We start from the raw sequence: 24,192 nt of genomic DNA on the forward strand, positions 1-24,192 counted from the left end.
GTCATTCGGAACCTAATTTAGGAACCGTAGCTCTATTGGCGGCCATGTCTCTCGGTGCCTAATTCAAGAACTGTGGCTCAATTGGTGGCGCTCTCACTACATATCTAATTCGGGAACCGTGTGCTCGTGACGCCCAGTTTCCGTCTGACCCGGTGGGCGTGTTTATTTCTGCCCGGAGCGCCGCCCCCGGGCCCCGGCCGTACCGGACGCTCTGGTGTCACCCCTGTGCCGCCGCATCAGCGTGCTGCCGCCCCGGAGATGTCCTCTGGTCATGCCATCATGGAGCCGACTGGAAACACCGGTCTCTGTGCGCCAACGACGGGTTTTGATGTGTGAAGTCTGCCCAGTTCACTCTCAGTCTTGAACCACTTACATAAAGTGCATGCATATCAGCACTGTTGCGAAGTGCACTGAGGCAGTGTCGCTCGTTTGAAACTGAGAGGTGCCTAAAGGCTGAAACAGACTCTTTCCGCGTTCAGGAAATCGCATGCGAGAGCCTATTCAAATACATTATAATTCTTCTTGCATCAATCGCTTGCGGGAGGTGCGTGCGATTGATGCGAGCGTGCTTCCATGTATTTGAATAGGCTCTCGCATGCGATTTCCTGACTGCGGAAAGAGTCTGTTTCAGGCTTAACTCATGTGTTAAGCTTGTCATGAACAGTGAACTTTATGACAATAAAGCAGCTTTACAGCTTAATAGCAGAAGTTCTCTATCGGGTGGTAGCGATGACAGGCCGTCGGGTTCTGAAGCGGAAGTCGTTAACAGTGTTAATAAACATATCGTGCTCTTTCGCCTTTCACTGGAAGGTTCGTGTTCGTATGTTGTTGTTATGTTATTTACTTCCTCTATGCTTGAAGTTGTCAATGTGTTTCCCTTATGAATGGAAATTGAGCATATATCGTCTGATTTTTTATTATTATTTCGTTATATGTTGTTTGATCGTTTCTAGTCTGCTGCATTGAAGTAGCTCTCAGGTACTCCAAAGAATCGCTCAACTTTCGGTACTCTCGTTCGACGTCCCAACTAATCACATTGTGGATCGGGTATTAACGTTTTGCATCGTGCGGTGACGACCTGGTAGCAACCAACTTACGGAAAAGTTATTAATTACGCTTGTGTGGCTTCGCTGGAGCGAGGGAATACTTTTCGTCATTGCTCGATCGAAGGACCGAAGCAATGTTGCCAGAAGTTTAACCTCCTCTCCCCACCCCATCCCTCTGTTTCCGCTATGGGAGTTGACGCGGCGTTTGATCTCCGCCCCGTGTGGAGGCAAGGAGCCCTTCAGAGCCCATTTCGCTCCTTCTCTCCCCGTATACCCTGTGCACTGTGCTGGGACCCTACTAGTTCCTCGCTCCCACTTCTTGTAGGACGTCGGCGGTCGGAGCTCCCTCTGCCTCTGACGTGCAGGGTCCCAACTGAGTCCCTTCTCTCACTCAGTGCCGATATCTCACTGTGCGACGTGCGCCGACCCTTCTCTGACTCCGTGCAGGTATCTCAGTAAGTCCCAGCCCCTCGCTCTCCGTGCAGGCATCTCACTGAACCTCTCTGTAAGAACATAGCTGAGCTCCGGTTCCTCTCATTCTGCATTGGAATCTACTGAGCCCCGACCACTCGCACTACGTGCAGGTATCTCACTGATCCCCGGCCCCTCTCACCCCTGTGTAAGAACCCACTGAGCGTTTCCTCTCACAACCTGTAAGTATCTCACCAAGCCCCAATCCCTCTCACTCACTGATTCACGTCCCCCTTCTCACTCGCTGCAGGGACCTGATGGTGGAGCTGGCGCCCTATATCCGCGAGGCCGTGGATAGGAAACAGGAGAACATGCGCCGCAGGAGGCGGCGAGACACACTCCGCCAGCAGCTGGTCAAGGTGTTTGAGCGCATCGCCGACCAGGGAACGTTCGGACGCAGGTGAGCCGCCGAGAGAGGGAGGGAGGGAGGGAGGGAAGGAGGGAGGGAGGGAGGGAAGGAGGGAGAGAGGGAGGGGGAGGTAGGGAGGAGGGGGAGGTAGGGAGGGAGAGAGGGAAGGGAAGGGAGGCTGCGAAGGATATGCTATTTGAGACGCATACGAAGGGGAAACTCGAGGGGCTATCGGACAAGATATGACGCCAATCTATTACACTATGTTTACGGACAAGGACCACGTCCTTCTGTACTTCCCCCAGCAGCGAAGCGCCTCGTAGCGTTGATGCATTCACTGCGTCGTTTTTACTGCTCCTGTTATGGATCGTTAGGTGGCAGAACGTCGCTATCTTTCTGATCAGTCGCTGACCGGCAGTACATGCATTATTCAGGCGTACGGCTTTCTGTACAGATATTCATGCCAGCAGTTCCCAAAGTCAGGCGACCCTTACACCGGGCCTGCCATAGTTGGTTTTGTGTACCGTATAAAGAGTTCGGTCTACATTTTTGCTTCCACGGCCAATGGCACTCGACAATGATAACCATTCGTTTTTTTCGATAGCTGTGGCTGCTTAATTACGAGAATAGGCTGTAGTCGGTGATTGTACTCGGTACATCTCATCATATTTTCCCGCTGCCTGGTACAATTGGCTATCCGGTGTTTGATAACGATTGGAAATAGCTCAACGTATGATATCAGTGGTGTGGCTTCTATTTGCGGTCGCATGTGAGCTGTTAGTACATTAACGACCAATTTCATGATAATTTGCTTAATTTGGCGAGCTCGGCCTTAACGAGGGAGAGCAAATTAGTAGCTATAATAATTAAGCGATTAAAAGCACTCAGTTCTTGATTCCAACAAAGACGTTTGGAGCCCTTTCTTACATAAGGAAGGTGGTCAGTGGTCACCTAAGCGAGATATTCTAACATTTATCGATGTCTTAATGCCACACCACACATCTTATTGCTTCAACATCGTTTTGTCAAAAGTCTCCACCCTTTGGCACCTAGGCGCATGCCATTACGCATCCATGCATACACATTATGCAGTCCCTAGCTCAATTGTTATTGAAAGAATGTCTCGTGCTTTTAACTCTCATCTCATTTGACGTCCTAATTTTATCACTACCACAATCGAGCTGTCTGGGGAACACCCAGTAAACATCATGTAAAAACTATCTGAGCATCGGCTCTCATCGGTTCTCATCTCACTAGTGTCGGTCGTGATACACAATGTCGAGAGGACAATAACTTGAATGGACGGCGACGGCCATCGACTGGTCCCAATCAATGTTCGCTCGACGGTCTACAATGGAGCCGACTGTGCCCAACCCTACGGTATGTATGTGTGGGGATGTAGGGTGTTTGTGTGTATGTGTGGCTAAGTTTTAAAGGCTTTCTAGGCTAAGTTTAGTATTGAAGATAGTAAGCATTCGGGTATTTCTCTACGCAATTTATTTGACTTGAATCAAAACCGTTCTTTTGAATGCAACCCTGAAAGCATATGAAAACAATCCGGCAAGCTTCGAGATATGCATAATGAACGACTTTTTGTTTCTAATCCGTATGGATCACATTTGTTAACCGAGACGCTCAGATATAAGCACTGCAACTAGCACGCAATCGTCGATTTAAGCGGCGTCCAATTTCATTAGAACTTACTGCTTTGTTTTCGCAGCCAAACACATCCGCACATTCGGCTGAAATACGGCTCTCGCTGGGCCGATACGCGCTGGTTGTTTACCAAGATAGGGAGTCTTTGTTTCATATTTGGCTTTGTCAGGATTCAAATGATAATGAAGCGCCGAGCTGCTATTGTCTGGATTTTGGTTAATTGTCTCTTTTTGTATTAATGTTTGCCAGTGCTCTGGCGAGGAATATGATTGACACGATTATATGAAAGAAAAACATTGACCTTAGTCCTTCTTCCTTGAATATATAGCAAAATTTATGCCAAGTTACTTTTTATTTACGTGATATTTCGGCCAACAGACCATAATCAAACGAAAGAAAGAACAATGTAGAAGACTGTTAATGAGTATAAGTTGGTTGGTGACATGTAGCCTCATGTTTATTCCGTAAGTTCTGAGCCCGCCCTGCTCGCCGATTAAGATATCGTTATTTGTTTGAAGCGGTCTTCGACTGTTTTTTCCTATCACTTGATACCGGCGATGCAATCGTCCAACTCTGAGAATTTTGTAAAAATGTGTGTGGCAATAAAATAACGTCTGTTTGAAACCATGATACGGCCTCGACTTCGTGTGCGACAATGATTCCACGTTACTCAACATTGCATTGAAAATTACTTTGACGCAGCTCATCGAAAACCTATGATTCCCCCTCCGTCCCTCCTATCTCTCTCTCTCTCTCTCTCTGTCTCTCTCTGTCTCTGTCTCTGTCTCTCTCTCTCTTTCTCTCTCTCTCTCTCTCTCTCTCTCTCTCTCTCTCTCTCTCTCTCTCTCTCTCTCTCTCTCTCTCTCTCTCTCTCTCTCTCTCTCTCTCTCTCTCCCTCTCTCCCTCTCCCTCTCCCTCTCCCTCCCTCCCTCCCCCGTCTCTCTCTCTCTCTCTCTCTCTCTCTCTCTCTCTCTCTCTCTCTCTCTCTCTCTCTCTCTCTCTCTCTCTCTCTCTCTCTCTCTCCGTATTCTGCATCCATTACCGTTGCCAATCTGGCCCTCCCACCTGTTGAGACCAATGCCGTGTCGCCCGCGGCTCCCCGGTCGACCCATTGTGCGCCCCATTGATACACCCGCGACGGGGGTCCAAAGCCAACCCGACCCGGCCCGGCCCGGTCGGACGGGGGTCGGGATGCGGGCGCGGCCTGTGCAGTGACGGTGAAATAGCCCGTGGGCGCGGCCGGTGCGGCTCACCACACATTGGGATAGATGGCAGAGAATGGCGATGGAAGACGTAGGCCGATGAATGGGAGAGTGATGTTGCCGGAATGGAGATGGTGGGTGGAAAACAGCCGGCCTGCTGCCACCGATCCGACTGTTTTCTGATGGACGGAAGAACGGGCGAGTGCTTACGCATTTCTTCGCTTTTCTGCAAAGGAAAGTTTATTATGCTGGCTCAGTTTTATAACGATCAATGCTTCTGGAACGATTCAGGATTTGTACGGTGATCATCCGAACGGCTTACTCTCTATTTCTCTTTCTCCCTCTTTGTCTCTTTTCCGCCCCCTCCTCCCCCACATCACGTCATCCTTCCCATCTCCTTCTGTTCCTACCCTCTTGTCTTTCTCTCATATCTTTGTGTTGTCGTTTCCCTCTTTCTCTCTTGCCATCTACATAACTCTTGCCATTATCTGTGCCGAAGACGGCACAGATAGCCGTGTTCAGTCTTCAGACTGGGCGAGGCTGAGCGGATACATACGGTCTGAGATGCAGGGAGTCTGAAAAAATATGTCAGATTGAGTGAGGACAGACAGTTTGAACTGAGCCAGCCATCCGCCACCGTCCGCCGTCTCTGCGCCGATAGAACCGTTTCGCTGTCAGCTCTTGTGCTGAGTGGGGTTCTCTAGAGAGTGGTCAGCCTCCTCACTGGATGGACAAACGGCGTCCGTCGGGCGGTCCCTCTCCCCTCCTCTCCTCTCCCTTTTCCTCCCCTCTCTCCCACACTTGTCTGGAGAATGACCCGGTGGTGACAGACGGCCGGTGTGAAACGGTCGACCGGCTGAGATCCGAGAATCCGCTCAAACTCGATTGTAATATCGGCTCTTCGTTCCTGGAGTTGTTGGAAGAATTCTGGGCCACATTCGGAGCTTGGGTAACGTTTCTGGGTCGTGCGGCCCGCGTTATATTGGTTTCGTTTTAAGTTTAGCTGATCGGCGGAGACGAATTGAATTGTTGCCGCCGAAAGAATTGGATTTCCAGGGGGACAGGTGCCGCCACGTTATCACTGTCGTTTAGATTACGATCAGTCGTTTTCGAAAAACCCGGTAGACGACATATGTTTATAGATGTCTTTTTTAGTTCTTCGTGTATATTTGTCGCATATGAGCTTCAACTGGGAGCTCAGTTACGCGAAATGGTTTCGTTGTGTGACTCCTTAGGAACACATTTAGCGTTGAATTGAGACCTGTCATAACAAACTTTTTATTTCTTAATGCGTCAACGATTATCTTCCATTAATTTGTGTTTGTTATAGTGGAACGCCGACTTTACACAGGACATCGCTCGAACCAGAGCTCGAGCCACCGTCGCAAACAGCATTCGTTTCAAGGTTCACTAATTAGGTATTGTGGATGTAAAAATGAACTTGTCTAGGCCAGTACCTGCCTTTGTCACAAGGCTCACTCTGTAAAAATGACCACCGTCGTCTAAAAATTCTAAGAGAAACGCATTTCTCCAGTTGAGATATTCTTTTTGTGTATAGTGTAATAGTATATTCTGTGTGATGGGGAGTGCACACGGACCTCAGGTTGTACCCCAATTGCATGTCGTATTTACACGAGATTTTCACGTTCATTGGGCCAATTACTACGATAAAAATTAAGCATGATTCAGCTATACTGCTATAGGTCACTTTTCAATACACGGTTGGTAGTTATTCTGCTTACTCAACTTTTCTTCTCTTGGATTTTCGCTGTGTTTAAAACTGGCAAAATAAGCCCATGCCTGTGCTAAATTTTGTATCTCATAAATCATTTTACGGCAACTGATTTTGATTGACATTCATGAAATTGAGTAATTTATTTGGGCTTACCGTGTCAGTCTGGGGTTTCACGGTCGCATTGCTCTGCGTTTCGAGAAACGATTTAGCCTCACCATCTTGCTGATGAGCCGATTTAGATGCCCAATCAATTGCGTCTCGGTCACGATTGTGCGTCTTATTGTGGTAAATTGTATCCCGTATCGAAATGGGTAAGTCTTTTCGAAAGCTTCTGCCATGATTCTTGTGAAACGACAGAGGTTCCGCCGTGCTGATATTATCACGTCGGATTCATCTCACCCGGACGTCACGCCAAAATTATTGGGCAGCTATCAGCGCGATCGGCTCCTGACAATTATTAACAAACAGGCGTGCATCTGCTCGCCTTCCACTCCGCCGCCGTCCGGCCCGAGTCGCGTCTGCCCCTGCCCGGGCCGATCGGAACTGGAAGCGGGTCCTGTTCCTAACAGCCCCCCTGTCACAGCCGAACGGCGCACAAACACATTGGAACAAAGCGGCGCAATTAGACAACTTTGCCACTTTATGGCAAGTTGCTCGGGTGCTCCGCGCTACCGCTTTGTTTTCTACACGGTTGCCAGGTGGTGCAGACTGGGAGGCTTGTATCGCGATAAGTGCTGTTGGGAAGAGGTGTAGAAGTTCTCACGACCGCTATCGTTATGTCGGTTTGATTCTTCCGGGAGCATATGTGCATTGCCATTGCTGACACAACATTTACGCTAGTATTAACAAATTATAAAGAATTTCAACAAGGATATAAGTCATTGTGGACAATATTCAGATGACCTTCTACATGTTGCTGGAGGATGAAAGCATACATAGCGAAAGGCCGCCCCACACTGGACCTCGCATGCGGGTTGCGAGTTTGCGGGTTTTGAGTTTGTGGGCATAATACTAATTCATGGAATGATTACACCGTTCCGTTATGGTCACTCCATGAATGCAGTGAAGCCGATACCTTCAGAAAATTACATAATGTCGCAATACCAGCACAACGAACCAAAATTAGACTCCAACGAAAAACTCGCAGACCTCGCAGAACTCGCAGACCTCGCAGTGAGGAAAATCAAAAGTTGACTTAAAACCAACTTTTGGAATACGATGCAAGGTAGCTCGCAAGCTAAAAACATGCAGCCTCGCCTGTTATGGTAGTGTGGGTCACTCGGCGTAGATTGCATAACTTAATTTTGAAGAAACCCGAAAACCCAAAACCCGCAACCCGCATGCGAGGTCCAGTGTGGGGCGGCCTAAGGCTTCGTTGAAAAGAGTGAACGTTCGTGCCCAGCATTTCACACTACCACAGCTTCCGTAACCAGGAATCCGACCAACTGTCAATAGCTTCAGCTGTTTCGATGTTGTTGCGATCGTTTGTTGCTACAAGAGCTTATGTTTTTGTAAGTAGAAATAATGCCCCTATCTCTTTTCTTCTTTTCTGTTAGTTCTTTTCAAATGTCGTAAATTCGCCCTCCGGTTTCAACTTCACCGGGTTTTTGTGAGCCGTCCACTGAGCGGCCGGCCGACCGCCGCTGCTGGGCCGAACTTAATGGCCGATATGCGACCGGCTGAGAGCCGGGCGCTGTTTACGTCCCGGCAAATTTTCCGAGCGTGTCGCCGAATCGCGGCGCTGGAGTGCGCGAGAAAGAGGACCGTCCGGCGGTGAAAAATGTCCTGTGGCACCAATCGGTGGCACGCAGCGCCAGCGAGGAGAGAAATATTGGGCGGACGCCGGCGTATGCACAGCCCTGGAGAGCATCGGCTCCGACGCGTCGATGACAGACTTCCCGGGCCGGCGGCGGTGCCGAAAAACAAGCTGAACCCTCTCGTCAGAGGAGAGCAGGATACTGTGTCCGATATTTTCGGGCGAGTGAAAGCCGGCGTAATGGTGGTTGTGGAATGCTTACGATAAAGTTGTATTTTGACCTTTTGCTCGAGCACATGCAATTTGTATAAAGCCTGCTCACAGGTGTAGCCAATATTACTTTACTAATAGGTGTAGCGATCTACTTAGGTGACTGGTAAAAAGGGAAGTTTTGTCCATATTGAAACAACCGGTATGATAATTTGATGAGTCTGTAGCATGTAGCTGCAACTGGAGAAAACACTTTACTCTACATTTTTTTTTTGCACGATGTTTTCTGTTATTTGTTTACCAGGGTTGTTTTCATAATCGCCGTGGTAGCAATGTTTCTTGATGCTATTTTTGTCAACAGATTTGCCGATGAGCAGCGGGACATAACTTCCAATTTTTGACGGCCCTATAAAAGTTAGCGGTGGTAGTTAAGGAAACTTGGCAAAGTGCTGCCAGAAAATTATTGACGTTTGATGTTTTTGCGTGCCGACTGCCGTATAGTCGTGGGCAGTACTATAATAGTCGTGCCTTGACGAGAGTTTTGGGCTCGGTAAAGCAGATGCATGAAGTTTGGATTCACTTGCCACAAGCACTCCTATAAAAATGTTATGCTCAACTTTTGACCAAGTTTTTTGCTTGCTTAAGAACGATTTCAAACAAAAAGGCGGAACAATTAATTCATCGCTTAATGCATGGTGGGCAGCAGTATATCTGGTGTGCGTTCCGTGATAGACGTCCAAAGTGTCCTCCATCAGTCAATGCCAGCGTAACAAGCTGAGCTTGCTCACAAGTCACAATGCAAGCGATGAATACGATGTTGAGAAACATCTAATTATTTCGCACAGGTGTCATATGAAGTGGATAACAAAGGCAATAAAAAAGCATCAGTGGTGGCAAGAGGCATATAGAGAAACGAGTATTTATGTGTCGCTTACCAATGGTTGGATAGTCGTGCGACAGGTGGCTTGGCGATTGTTAGTTTATGGTATTACCTGCTCTTTTCAACTTATAGCTACCGCATGCTGGTTAAATGTGTCCGTCTCCTTCATTGAAATCGGTAGCTATATGTACTACGGCAAACTAAGAAGGCCGATAACATAAACTAACAATCGCCAAGCCACCTGTCGCACGACTATCCAGCCATTGGCCAGCGACACATAAATACACGTTTCCCTATGTGCCTCTTGCCACCAATGATGTATTTTTATTGCCTTTGTTATCCACTTCATATCACACCTGTGCGAAATAATTGGATGTTTCTCAACATCGCTTGCATTGTGACTTGTGAGCAAGCTCAGCTTGTTACGCTGGCATTGACTGATGGAGGACACTTTGGACGTCTATCACGGATTTCGTGGTCTGGCCCTGGGTCATATGCGGGAAACAGCGTCGTATTCATGCGACCTTGGACTTTTACCACAAGGCACATTTGGCAAATCGATTTCTGGACGATTTATCCTAATGCTTATTTTGCTTTTAAGGTCTGTTGGTTTTTGTATGGTGGATGGTGATGCTACTTATCGCATTGCAGCGTTTGTGTTACGATGAAGCGATGAAGGCATCAAATAATCACACATCCAGCCAGACAATCTTACGTTTATTGTGATATCAGTGACCAATCATCAGCTGCCTACGCCTCAGCTATTTAACTATATGCTTCATTGATTTTTTTTGTGATCGCCATCTTCCACTCATTTTTATATTGCGTACAGTTTGGGCTGTCCTTAGCTGAAGATCGAACTCCAGACATCTGCTGTGTTTAAAAGTGTTCATTCTCAGTTCTCTTCTCACTTGTGTGCAGCTTGTGATATTTTGGAAGTCCTTTAGTGATCACTTTCCGGAAGAATGAAACTTACTTATACACATGTCAGTTTATCATATTAAACCCCAACTAACGATCTGCTTTGCACTTCGCAGAATGACCGGGCTCGATCTCAACCTAGCTTTCTTATACCTGCTTCATCTAGAGCTGCTGATCGTATAATGAGCGCGTACCTAATGGCACCGCTATTTATGTGCCGTAGCCTCAACAACCAAACATCTGGAGCTAACCGGGACCGATTCTCCTCCGCAGTCCGTCTATCATCGATACCGACTCGCAGACGCTCTATCCGACGTTCGTGGAGTACATCGACGGCGCCAGGCTCTACCTGGAGGTCGAGGGGGACAAGACCACCGACACGGCCATCAACCAGATCAAACTGTTCTTCTGCAACTTCATCCGCAAACTCATCACCAGCTTCCCTCGTGAGTACCCGCGGGAGGAAACTTTTCATCGGTGATGGTTGATATGGGTAGGTTGATGGACTTGAAGCTGATGTAATCTGTAGATTTTCTGGCTGGAAAAAGTTGACACAGAGGTGCTCCATTTGACAGTTGGACGGTCTCCTTGCGGCCCAGTTCCCGCGGCGTCGAATTCAGCGCTCGTGTAGGTATACTGTGCCGCAGGACGCCGGTGTATTGCGGGACAGTCTATATGCCAGTGCCGCTCAGCGGCCGGCCGCGCCCGGATCGGCGGTATCGCGCTGTATGAAATTGAGACGAAGATTGCGTGAACGAAGCTGTTTGGTAATAGGGTGTAGCAACGTGCTATTTTTCACCGGTCCATCGTCACATCGTGATGGTGGAAAATTTATTGCCAATCTTGGTCACAAGGCTGTCTAGCTTTTTATGGAGTGAACGGAAATGCCTGCTGCACGCCCTGTCCAAAACGACGCTTTATGTCATTGCTCTGATGCATTTGTTTGACCGCCAACTAGCCGTTGAAGTTGAGACTGAGACTCCTTACGTAATCCCCATATTGCACAGTCAGGCTAGCCGCCATGCGACAATTCGGCGGCTCGGTTGCTGCTGCTGCCTCGTGTTCCCTGTCTCGTGTTCATTATCATATCAATTTCTTTCATTTTGAAACATTCTTTTATTTTCCGCTCCGTCGACACAATTTCAATTGGACTTTTGAACATTGTCCAAAAATAGTCGTATCGCTCAGTCTCTTATCTGTTGCAGCGCCGTTGAACTCAAATCCGAAGTCCATTTCTCATCATCGTAACATTCTGATCCACATTGGTGGTATAATGAACCTTGAAAGTTCTGCCAAGATTAGATGAGTACGGCGGCACTTGATTATTTCAGACCAAAAGCAATTTTATATTATATAATTTGTATTGATTGTGCGATACCAATTACCAGCTCCCCCAAACGATATGAACACATGCGAGGCCCTTTCGTTATGAAATGTGGTTTTGATGAGTGAAACAGTTGATTTCAATTTGCTAGAGGACATTTTCTTTAGGAATAATTATTATAGTATCTTCTAAGATATTCAGCGGTTGCTGAGCGGTAGCGCTGTAGCCTGTATAAACTGAGGGACTGCTCATTCCATGAAATCTAGGCAGCTGTCGCGTATCGGTAGGTTTGCTTAGTGCCTATACTTGGACTCAAGAACATGGCTTATGAGAGGGTCTCTTTTACCTCTCTTTGCCAGTCAGCAAAGTCAGAAACAGTCTTAAGAAATGGAATGTAGAGTGTAGATGCTACTTACACCCTGGTATTTATCGAGACATCATCAAATATCGCGGTGTAGTCTGCTCAGTTCAACTGGAGTATTTCAACCAGGAAGTAGGTACCTGAATGCGACCAATGAGATGCGATGTGGTTGGCCCAGCAGAGAAGCATAATTACTTTCGGCCCATAAAAAGTACAAGTTATCTATCCAAGACCGCCTCCAAACGTGGCATTTGGTCCCAATATTGGACAAGCACCAATAACCTAAGTGGTCTACCTGATTTCTTCGCTCGGCAAGAACTGTTCTCGATATAACTTTTGCTGCCGAAGTTTTATTGGCGGCCATCCGGCTGAGCGTTTTCAGCCAGCCAAGGTGTATCACTGGACGCGGGCAGCTCTAGTACATCATTGTGTCACGGCTCTTAGTGTCATCAGGGCCGATCTCGCCCCCGGTCGACACTCGACAGCGGGATGCTGTACCGGAAATGTGTCGCTTCCGGCCGCTGCCGGATTTCCGGCTCCATTTCTGTTGGTCCGTTTGGGCGGGGGGGGGGGCTTGCGGGGTCCCACTTGCGGGGTCCGTGTGACCCGGCCGGGTCAGCTGCTTGGACTGGGTCGGGGTGGGTAGACAGCTTGTATCCGGTGCCTTCCAGGCGGCGAGCTGAGATAAGTGAATGACTTTATGGTCACGCCAGAATGAATCTGGACAGACAGCACTGGGCTGATGGGCGAACGATTGCTTTAAAACATAGGGGGGGGGGGGAGACAGTCTGTTTTGTGTGTGGGCTGGATCTCGCCGTTTTATGTGAGATCTGCAATTACCGCAGTGGGTGAGACGGACCATGTTAGTTACGAACAGACTCAGTTATAGTTATGAACGGGAATCGCTCCAACTTTGGAAATACGACCGCTTAGCGATTGAATTTTGAGCCGTAACGGCAAATGTATTTTGCGAAATGTCATACAGTGCAATATACCTATCCGTCCCCTTAGACACACTGCTTCATAAGGCAAAAGTGATGAGTTCCAAGTCGCCGCCGATACCAGCTGCGGGCTTGAGGAACATAATACGACCGTGGGCCGGATCCGGTCCGAGGATTCGAATTGGCTCTACCCCGCTATAAAAGCATTGAGGAACGATGTAATGAAATACGCTTGGATTATTAAGATCCGGCTATATATATATATATATATATATATATATATATATATATATATATATATATATATATATATATATATATATATATATATATATATATATATATATATATATATATATATATATATATATATATATATATATATATATATATATATATATATATATATATATATATATATATATATATATATATATATATATATATATATATATATATATATATATATATATATATATATATATATATATGTATGTACTGTACCCTTCAGTAGACCCTAGAGCCAAACCTGTTCGCGCGTTGTTTGGTGGCGGGCGGAGGCAGAGCCGTGTACACCGGCGTCAATCTACTTCATGTTTACTAACGTCACGCTACTTATTCGTGTGGTTTGGAGAGATGGAGAGATGGAGAGATTTGGAGAGATGGAGAGATTGGAGAGACTCCTACGTGTTTCTCCGGTATTAGGGCAATCAGAACCTTTCGCATAGTCCTAAACCTTTAACGAATCTCCGGTGTCTTGATGCCTATTGTCTGGGTTGTAAGACACGTTTCCAGGTCAGTCAGAGCTGTTCTGCAACTTTTTGATCCCTGCTAAAACGCCCTTTGCCTCGGTGACAGCTGACAGTTATCCAGGCTCAGTCGCTGACCCTGGTGCGAGGTAGATAGCGCCAGGCACGTGACAGCCACGTGAAGGGCACCTGGAGCACGTGACACGCTCGCCGGCCATTCGGATGGCTACTCGGAATAGCCGGCCCAACGACGAAGAACGTCGGCGCGCGGCCCGGGGGAAGCTCTGAGCGCCGGACGACCTGCTCGCAGCGGATTATGAAGCACCCAGTAAATTGTTTCCGACGTCTTTTAACTGGTTTGTGTCTAGGGCAAGTATTTGATTGTTTATATGATGCTATTCTCTTCGTGAGGTCGGTAGGAGATCTTGGGAGTGAACATTGAACAGCCTGGTTATGGGAAGATGTGCAATTCATTGTCCTTTGTTTCAACTTCTACAGACAACTAGACTGCTAATGACTGCCAAGTGCTAGACTAGGCAACTAGACAACAACTTGACTGCTAATACATCGAAAGACTTCCTGAAAGCCGATTTTTTTTTATGAAAATTTACATGCATGCTGGACGTTCTCCAGGTCCTTAATCGCGATTTATCCGGCGACCACCTGTAACAGCTGTTCCGCATTCATCTACCTACCACATACACCACAAAGCCAATGAGGCGAGTTAGAGAGCGCCTTTGACGGCGGCGGTTCACCGTCCCTATTTATCGTGCGGCTTCCGTAGACTATGAGCGAACCTTTCCCTCCTTTGACCCGCCGGAAAGGCGTTGTGATGCGCAGAGTCAAAAGGCGACATTTGCGCGTCGGTTCGGGTTAGATGGTTGGAATCGGGGCTTCCCTGGGTAAATGTGCCTGTCTTTACTAGTCACACCTTGCTTAGCTCGGCTTCACTGAGTGCATATTCAAGGGGGGAAACTGCCAGCGTCTTTTGGACGCTTTAGCTACTCTTTGACAAGCCTAAAGGGCCTCTGTGCCATTTATCTGACTTAGCCCGCTGCGACTATCCGTCACCTGAGGATACGCTTTCATGCTCAAAGGCTATTGAAGGTGTATTGTAATGGCGTTGCACGCTATTTTTGGTGACAAGTTCCATACAATAACGAAACTGCACTGCTTCGTTGGATTTTTTAGGAATATAGATGACATCTTTGAGAGCATGTTATTCACAACTTATATACCCCACGACGGCTATTTTAAAGCACTGGTTGTCGCAGCAGCAGCAAATCGTTGTCCATAAACGTTTTATGATTCTTTTTCGTTTTTTATATGGTCTGGGCTGAAACTTACTGCCGTCTGCACAGATATTGTCCTGCTATTTCACATGAACAACTTCCTTTTATGTTTGGTGGTGACTAGTATTACCCCATCGGACCCGGTTATTTCTTGAAGTCATGTAACTCTCATGCACAATGGACGGACGCCAGTCCCCAGCATAATGTCTGCAGTCCGGCGGCGTCCGTGGTAACTATCTCAAGGCGTTCTCGCCAAACCAACGTGTTAAAATGCAGCAAAACGTAATTACTGGGGAAACAGTGCAACACTGCTACAGACTGCGAACAATTTAGAATAATCACGATATCAGGATAATATACAAGTGGAAAAATAATCAAGGGTGTAATAAATATAAGATATTTTCAGTGTCCTTCAACGCTTTGATCACCGGCAGTTGACCTGCGTGTGTGACCTTTCACCTGTTCCTCCGACAGTTGACCTGCAGGTGTGACCTTTCACCGCTCCCTCCCACAGTGGACCTGCGGGTAACGCTGCTGAAGTGGGACCTGCAGAATGACCTTCCACCCCTCCGACAATGGACCTGCAGTGTGACCTTTCACCCCCTCCAGTTGACCTGCAGTGTGACATTTAACTCCCTCCCCACAGTGGACCTGCGTGTGACGCTGCTGAAGCGCGACCTGCGCCGTAACCTGGTAAACCTGTTCGCGCCCTGGAGCGGACCGTTCGGCCGACCGTTCCTCCCCAGACACGGAGACAGCAAGGAGGTGAGACGACATCCCTCTCATTCCCACGTAGATTTCGATTTTTTTTTGTGCCGAATGCCCTAACGCCGTACTCTGTCCTTTTTGGTTACATGCTGGAATTTCGTGGCCTCTGGTAAACCGGCCTTTTCTGAGCTATTGTGACTTCAAGGTACGGTTCTCCAGGGTATTAGTCGTAGGTCGCTCGGCGAGCGGGAGGGCAACCAGCTCCGCCACTGTATCGCGTGACCCCTTGCTCCGCCCAGTTACGCACGAGCGTACTCCACGCCGCGTAGTAGCGTGGGGAGGGGAGGGTTAGAATGGTGGCATGTGTAGAGGCTAGAACCGGTTTCCACCGCCATGCCACCGCCCAGCGACATGGAGCGGGGTCAGTGACCAGGGCGCAGGGAAAGGTCAGAGGTCAACTATAACGCAGAGCTTTGTGTCTCCCTCCCCTCCGCGTGTAACGACGCACGACAGCGGCCGGCCGCCGATCAGGCTTGACATGTCAAGGTCACCCGCAGTCAACGGGCTCAGAGGGTTGGTCGAGTGCGCGTCCGTGGCTGACGACAGTCTCGACCATGTGCTATGGTGCCGATAGACTAGCGTGGGTAATAAGTTTTTGTTCAGTGCATATGGCTGCTGGGGTGTGTCATCTTGATATATGATGCCTTGTAACGTGTATGATACGCTTAAAACCTCGCTGGCAGTGGCCGAGAGGAGAGGGGGGGGAGGGGCGGGGAGGCGGGTGCCGCCTCCACATGTTTATTTTTGTTGATAGCTGCGAAAGCTGAAATTTGGCAAGCCTGACCTTTGATTCAAGCTGAATTTTTATGACAGCAGCTGTATTTTCACCCTCGCCCATATTGGTGTTTTGCCAGCGTCTATCGTAAGGGGGGGGGGAGGAGGGTCCATTGGACCCCTTTGCCGTTCAGCCCTTGATCGAGCTAACGCTTCGCGGAAAAAGAGTTGTTGTTGCCCGTGACGAGAGGAGGCCGATGATACCCAATTTCAAGGTCCTAGGTCATTGGTTGACAGGTCAATATAACTCAAAAGTCGGGGAATCGGGACCTGTTAGAGCTTCGTAAAGTGAAGCTGTTATAGGGTTTTGCGGGGTGCTGATCACGAATTTCAAGTTAGTTTTGATCACAGATGATGTTTTCGTGCATCAGGTCACATGTTACGAGGGAACCAAAACTACTTCTTAAATGTTCAAACGGTTTCTAAATGCGAAATCAACTCCAAAATCTACCCTATGAAACATGTAGAACTCGAAAGAGTGAACAAAGGTCATCAAAGATCAGTGACCTGACTGACCTTCACGTGACCTTGATACCCACTAGAATCCATGCGAACAACATCCTTTCACATGTTTGATCGCTTAAAGCCACAAAAAGACAATAAAACGCGCTCTACGCGAAATACGCCAAAACGCGATTCCGGCCAAACATGGTTTCGGAAAACAAATCACAAGTCAAAGGTCTTTTGAGTCAGGGTCATATAAATTACAGGGTAGGCGTAATATTAATTAACTCGAGGGTACTGAAAGTGTCTTCGCAATCAGCCGCTTTTTGCGCGAGTTATTTGCGAAAAACTGAGGGTAGGAGGTATGTTCGACACCCTCCTACAAGTGCGAAGGTTAAGGTCAGGCCGTTGACCAATGACGTCAAAAGTGAACCTCTGTAAGGTCCCAAAATGTCGCGACGTCGCAGCACCCTTCGTGCCAGGGGACTTTTCAACGGGGAATGAAGCTTATATGATCTAGTACTATCTCACAGAGGCCTCACAACTTGTATGTAGCTATCTCGTATTTTTCTTAAGAGTGACCTGAAGTCAGGTCGGACACGCAACCTCACGATTATCAATCAGTTGGGAAATATGAGAGCTGTTACTTTGGCGCCAGGAGCCATCTAAAGCTGTCTCAAGCGCATTAATTCGCGATTTTATTCAATCTTTGCAAGCCCCAGCATTCACTTTTCCATTCTTAAAGTTAGGCGACTTCATTTATGACGTCACTAAGGTCACAGGAGTTTTCACCAAAAAGTCCCGATCAAATTGAGCTAGCGAGTCGGGAAGCCACCAGTGGACTTGTGAGGACCTACCGAATCGAAGAAGCTACATATATGACCTCCTTGGGCCAGCTTCGTGGCCTGAGTGGCTCTGCCCTGACCATGACCTGATGTGAACATGCCTTAAATTGACCTCAACGAAAACAAAGCGTATACTATTCGACGCGCTTGAAGTTGAGCATGCAAAACTCGATGGTGCCATAATGTTGGCTCTGTAACCACTTAAGTGGTGAAGTTTTTTTACCAAAAACCGATCCCGCGACTTTGAGCTGACCTCAGAGTTTATCGGTTGACCCGAGACATTCAAATCGGGTACCAGTTGCTGCATCTCATACGACGCACGCGCTCAGTTTTATCCGCAAGGCGCTAGCTCAATTAGGGACAAAAAGACGGAGAGGGGTCGCAATCACCCCCCCCCCTCGGCCGGGGTATACTCGTATGCAGAAAACCCAAAATTCCGTTGAGGGTTAAGCACTTAAGTGATATGATGCGAGAAGGATAGGTCAAAACAAGTATGCACACGAGCGGGTGTGAATAAAACTGTGTTCGAGGTATGCCTTTTTATTATACATTCGATTTGCTTTAGTTATTGGTAAGAACAGATACAACCAAGAAGAGCGCCCCTGAAGAAAAGGTGGCGCACCGGACAGGTGCGATTTTAAGGTCTAAGGTCAGTCGGGGACCTCTAAGTTCGCATCAAGCGCGGCATGTTAGGGGTAAAAATGGGGCAAAAAGCATCCCGATTTTGGCAGCATCGTCATGCTTTGTCATGGCACTGATCCACTCCCTCGGCCGAAATATTATTACCCTTTTGTATGAGTTCTGGCATAATCCCGCACATTATGCTGCATGTTGTTTGCCATCAAAAAAACAATGCATGTTCAGCTACGTTCTACGCAGTACGCACTAACCTAATCACCATCCCATCATCCACCACTAGCCACTATCCCGTTCTGTGCCCCCTTCCACCCCACACGAATCAGCCGAGATACTAGTCAGTCGGGTTTAGCGCTATCCTATCCTCCCTTCCTGACTGCACAGCGCTTAAACCCAGAGCCGAGACTTCCCGAGCGCGACCTCTGACCCCACGCGGTCCGAAGGGTCGGCCGATGCCTAAGGGCGAGCCGCCCGCCGGCCACCCGGATAGCCTCTGCCGAGTCTCCCTTTCATACACCGTTTACTACGCACTCGATTCATTCATGATTCTGTGTTTCTGCGGTCCTCTCGTTAGATGGCTCTACTGATGTCATAGGCGATCCCAGGCAGGTTGCGGCCAGAATACCCCAAACGGCAGAAAATGAGGTTTTTGGTGAATATCTCGGAAAGTATTTGGCATACAACGATGCAATTTCACAGTCTCGTGGTAAATGTGAATACACATAATTCGGGTTGATGCTTATGCATTTGAACATTATATAGGACCAGATATGTCCGAAAAAGCAAAACCAACAAGACTTTTACTGGAGAGCCGTACCTCTGAAATCCTGATGACCTCTCGTGATTTAAGGTGACCTCTTTTGACATGTGACCTACCCATCCCCCAACTGTCTGCCGAGCTAGTGACATTTGCTAATCTGTGACCTGCCGAAGAGCTTCGGCAGGTCACAGACAGACAGCTCTGTCTGCCGAGCCGGTGACCTCTGCTGACCTGTGACCTCCGGTGACCTCTGATGACATGTGACCTCCCGCAGCTGTCCGCCGAGCCGGTGACCTCGGTCTCGGAGCTGGAGCTGGCTGCGCTCACCTCCATGTGGACGGTGGTCTGCTGCGGTCAGCTGTTTGACCCGGCCGTGGCCGTCGACGACGGAGACATCTACCGGGGACTGGACATACTACTGGCCTGCGCCGATGACAAGGTAGGTCAGATGAGAGCTCGGGTGGAGTTGATTATTGTAGTCAGAACTGAGTGGGCGGTGTTTTGTGTGTTTTTAGCTGCGCGATTGAATATTTGTTGGCTAGTTTTGCGTCTTATATCTGTTAATTGCTTTCATCCTTTTTTCGGCCTTCAATGCGTATCAGCTAAGCATATTTTTTATTTCAAAAATATTGAGATCATCTCTACTTTTGAGTGAATGAGTGCGAAACAGCTTAGAGCTACAGCTCTCTGTCGTCAGCTTTAGTGTACCAAACCATGCTATTCTCTGAAGTATTTATGACTGAGAAGATTTGCCACAATATTGAGGTCACCAAGGAAGTATTATGATTATGCCGTCCAAACATCGTTATTTGCCTAGCTTATCCTGCCAGCAAGCTAAGGGTGCCTTTGAAAGTCTTGGATGCCCTGCTAAGCTATAATAGATTCGCTCCTGTTCGGATTTAGGCGGGCCTAATGGCTACCGTATTTTGTTGGAATTCTATCATATGAGGTGCTTAGGGTCTTGGCATGCATTTCAAGGCAAATAAGTAACTATGTATCCCGTGTTATCTGACTCTCGGTGTGATAGCAGATTCTGCAGCACATTGCGTGCGAGACTTTCAGGTTCAGAACAAGATACCTCCAATGCGAAAGGCTTGCTCCCATGAACATTGTAGATCGTATTCAATACTCATTGGCTATAACATATCTATAATAGATTGATCCTCATAGACCAGCGACAACAAACAAACGTGCTTATTTTCATAGGTAGCATAACTATGTTATATTCCTGGAAAGAATAGTTCCTTTATTTGATGGCCTGTTTATCCCGAAGGATGGAAGATTGCATGTTTGACTTATGTCTTATGCAACCAGTGCATTTGTATTGGTTTCGATGTGCAGCCTTCCGCCCAGATACACGCTACATGTTTCCATTAACCTATTACATCATGTTGACGTACTCCGAGGCAAGGCCCTAAGCTCCGAGGCACATTTCGCCATTGTTCATGGCCTACTACCGTACACATTCAGAATGCATTCGAATGGCGATGCAGCCAATATCCTGGGTACACATGCCAGTCGGGAACCATCATCCATATGATCACAGCTCGATTACAATGAGCGCCATCACCAGATTGGCTATAATCGAATGCGACTCGGCCATCAGTGTGAATGGCTCATGGAAGCTGATTGGGCTGGCAGCGGTCCTGTCGTGACCTGGTCAGACCGCCCGCAGTCGCCGCATAGAAACAGCCCATCACGCCACTGGCTTATGACACTAATTGATTCTGGGGTTCCGCTGACATTTTGAAGCGTTGCAAAAAAATTCACGGATTTTTTTTCTGGGCTTTATACTTTCAAAGAAGTTATTCAGTAATTCAGCCGCCTAACTTTGTGAGTATTGTTCTCGATCGCTGATGAACTGCTCATGCAATACATAACGCAACATAAAATTATATGGTACATATTCAGTGATATGCATCAATCCTTCGCCCTTGCTCCGTCCTATCCGCTGTGGGTGTGCTCGGCCCCGACTCCTGCTCCTCTGACGCTGCCGCTCCCTGGCCCCACCAAGCCTGTGGCAGAGTCCGGCCGGCGCGGTGGGCGGCCCTTCTGGCTGTCCCCGCTCCGGTGCGCGAGGAAAGATTGGGACGGCTCACTGCGTCGGCCGCCCCGTTCCATTTTACGGTGTGACGTCATGTGTGGCTTCGGCTCGATGCTGGTGAACGGCCTTCCTTTTATGGCTGGTACAGAATAATCTGGATCTAGCTGGTTTCAGCTCTCAGGCACGCGTGCATTGTTTGGCATCGTTTAAACTATTTTTAACTTAAGGTGGCCTTATTACTACTCAGGCTGCTGATTGCTGAAGGTGGCGGAATATACATTCCTTTTCGATTGTTGCAATAAATTCTGACCCTTCCGATGGGAGTGATCTATCATCCGGCTGGCGGCTGGCAGCCTACAGCAATCCACATGTCAGATTGTGCTCCAAACAAATGACCCTTATTAGTGTCAAATCTGCCAATCGATGGCAGTTTCAGGAAACATGCCTCTCAAGGAACGGCGGCGTTGTATGTTGACGAAAATTCCGTCTTGATGGGTCATTGTAAACAAAGTTGTCTCAGCCGCGCTCAGTGAGTATGACGGACGCGATTCGCGGAACATTGTGGACGAAACGATCGCTCTCCGCCGGCTGGTCGCATTAGTCACGATCGGATTGTCGTGAAGGCGCCCGACTGCCACCAGCTGCACCCCGGGACCCCGAAACAGTTTACCATCCGTCGCTGGGCCGTGACATCAGGAATTTGTCACACAGGGTGCCTCAGACGGCGGCCAAATGACTCTTTAATGTCTTTGAACCTAGTCAAGGCGGTGGCATGTTCTGATTGAGTGTGGAAGCGTTTGACGCACATTGGACCCTCATTAGTGGCGTGGGTTGATGGTAATATTGCTATCGTCCTAAAATAACCCACGGCAAAGTAATAAACTGAAACTCAACTCAACTACCTACCTGTAGTCATTGGCTGCCGGTAAGGAATGGAAGAAGCCAGCCGTCAGCGCTGGGCAAATGTTTCCGGGTATTCGACATTTGACTTCGATTCAACATTCCACATACTTCCGCGCAAATTGCTTAAGCTGAGAGCACGCTGCTCCTCCACCCCCCCCCACTCGATTTTTAGAATCTTGAAAGCATTCACAGCGCAGATCTTGAAACCTTCAAAACGTTAACACTTGTGCTATAATGGTTGCTGTACTGAAAATTCATATACTTACCCATTCACCTCCATGCTAGACCTTTTTTGATGACAGTGCTTATCAGCGGAGTCAGTTTGTTAAGTGTCCGCCCCGGGGCTGCCGCCGGCTGCGGGCGAACCGGCCGACGGCGGTGACCGCGTGGGGTCCTTGATTGAGAACAGACAGGACACTGTGGTGTGGGGCTGTGACATTAGACCGGGGGACTGCTGAGAGGGGGGGGGTAAGGGCAGAGTGGTGTGGAGTCTCTGACCTGATGCACACCCCTGACGGCCGGCAAATTTAATGGTTTGTTTTGCCGATGTTTTGAAAGATATATCGTTTTGATACTGCCAAACCTGAGCTTAAGTATGCTGTCTGAATTGCAAATATTGAAATGAACCCTTCGCTTTGATGTATTGCATTCCATATCTTTGTATGCATTCGTTCGCGTCTTTACGGTTTATATATTTTGTTTACCATTTCATCATGTTGCGAAAAAAATATTTTCCTGAAGCTGCTCAAGCGTAACTGATTTCAATCCATGTTGCTGTGTCTTTGAACTAAGTAGGGACCACTGGCGAAGTTATTAAATACATTGATTTATAACTCAGCCTAGTAACGCCATCAAAAGGTGAAAATTTGCAGCGTTTTTCGATCGTGCGCTTACCAAAGATTTCAACTGAGCCCCCAGACATGAGTCCCATCCTGCCTGGTGCCGTCCCGTCCCGTCTCATTCCATCGCACCCCGTCGCTCCATCACATCCTGTCCCATCCTGTCGGTATGTCACAGGACAAACGGACCAGCGGGAATGTCCCACATCTATCGACCACACTCAGTACCTCCGCACAATCCCGACCAGCCCCTTCTCCTCACGCTCCCCCAGGTGCAGCAGCTGGCGCGTGAGACGCTGGTGCTGCTGCTCGAGTTCAACCCGGACATCTCGGCGCTGCTCGACTGGACGGTGGAGCGGTGCTACACGGGCTCGGCCCAGGTCAGCGACTGCTGCTTCCTCGCCATCGCCACCGTCTTCAGCGCAAAGTGAGTCGGACGAACGGGGGAGGAGGGAGAGGGAAAGACGGGATGAAGGGAAGGTCGATAGGCGGTAGGATGGGGATGCAGTTTGGTGGTTTGGTGGTCTAATTCTAACTGGCCCACTATTGCGGTAAATCGGGCTACCACCGGTTGCTAGGGCATTCACGCTTAACTCCGCTTGAATAGCTAGTTGCCTCTCTCTGACTCCAGCTTGGTATTCCTGCGATGTATTTCAACAATAAGATCGCTTTGCTATTTACGCCATTGCCTATTCATATTCGAGGATGGAAACAATCACAAACAATCCTATGTATTTAACTTGAATTTATTTTAAAGAAAATATCAGGCTTTCGTAATTGTTGCACAATCCCATGGTGCATCACCTTTCGAGTGCTTTTGTTTTTCACCCCTCCAATTTCCGTCTGCCTCATTCCTGGTAAATTCTGGAAAATGAACGCGCCGGTTGCCAGGGCGAAAAGAAGCTTCATTAGTGATATGACGATGTAGGGGTCGAATCGCTGTCATTAATTTCGTAACTGGGGGACCTTTCCATTTCGGTGTGTGGGATATTGTCGCAATAGTTTTACCCAATATCAGTGATAGGGATCTCCGAGAGATTGGATTCTGCCTGCATTGGTAATGAAACGGGAAGTCGAACGGAAAATTGCGTGTCTCTGCTACGGAGCAGGATAGACAATTTCAAAGAAATCGATATCAGTAAGCTTCACCGCGATCAGTTTGCTGTTGATTGCTCGCTTGATGCTTTGGTGGGAAGCTAAACGTTTGCGACGCTTGGCAGTGGAAAAGTTTTGTTTCGTTTCCTGTTTTCAGTTAATTTGACATTATATTAATTCAGCTGATCCTC

The 24,192-nt window shown here is 48.0% G+C and overlaps 1 protein-coding gene across 1 annotated transcript in view; it reads left to right on the plus strand.

Annotated features, from left to right (window-relative positions):
* The window catches only part of LOC122389619 (protein furry-like), a gene marked incomplete at its 3' end in the record, with an annotated part of 148,271 nt that overhangs the window by 19,800 nt on the left and 104,279 nt on the right, over positions 1-24,192 (plus strand). Inside the window, exons 21-25 of the mRNA XM_043381809.1 lie at positions 1,768-1,917; positions 10,500-10,672; positions 15,540-15,658; positions 19,395-19,559; positions 23,179-23,333. Coding sequence (XP_043237744.1) covers positions 1,768-1,917; positions 10,500-10,672; positions 15,540-15,658; positions 19,395-19,559; positions 23,179-23,333 — 762 coding nt within the window. The remainder of the gene's footprint in view (positions 1-1,767; positions 1,918-10,499; positions 10,673-15,539; positions 15,659-19,394; positions 19,560-23,178; positions 23,334-24,192) is intronic.

Source organism: Amphibalanus amphitrite, unplaced genomic scaffold, assembly GCF_019059575.1.
Source record: "Amphibalanus amphitrite isolate SeventyFive unplaced genomic scaffold, NRLGWU_Aamphi_draft 000365F_arrow, whole genome shotgun sequence".
In the NCBI taxonomy this organism is placed as follows: Eukaryota; Metazoa; Arthropoda; class Thecostraca; order Balanomorpha; family Balanidae; genus Amphibalanus; species Amphibalanus amphitrite.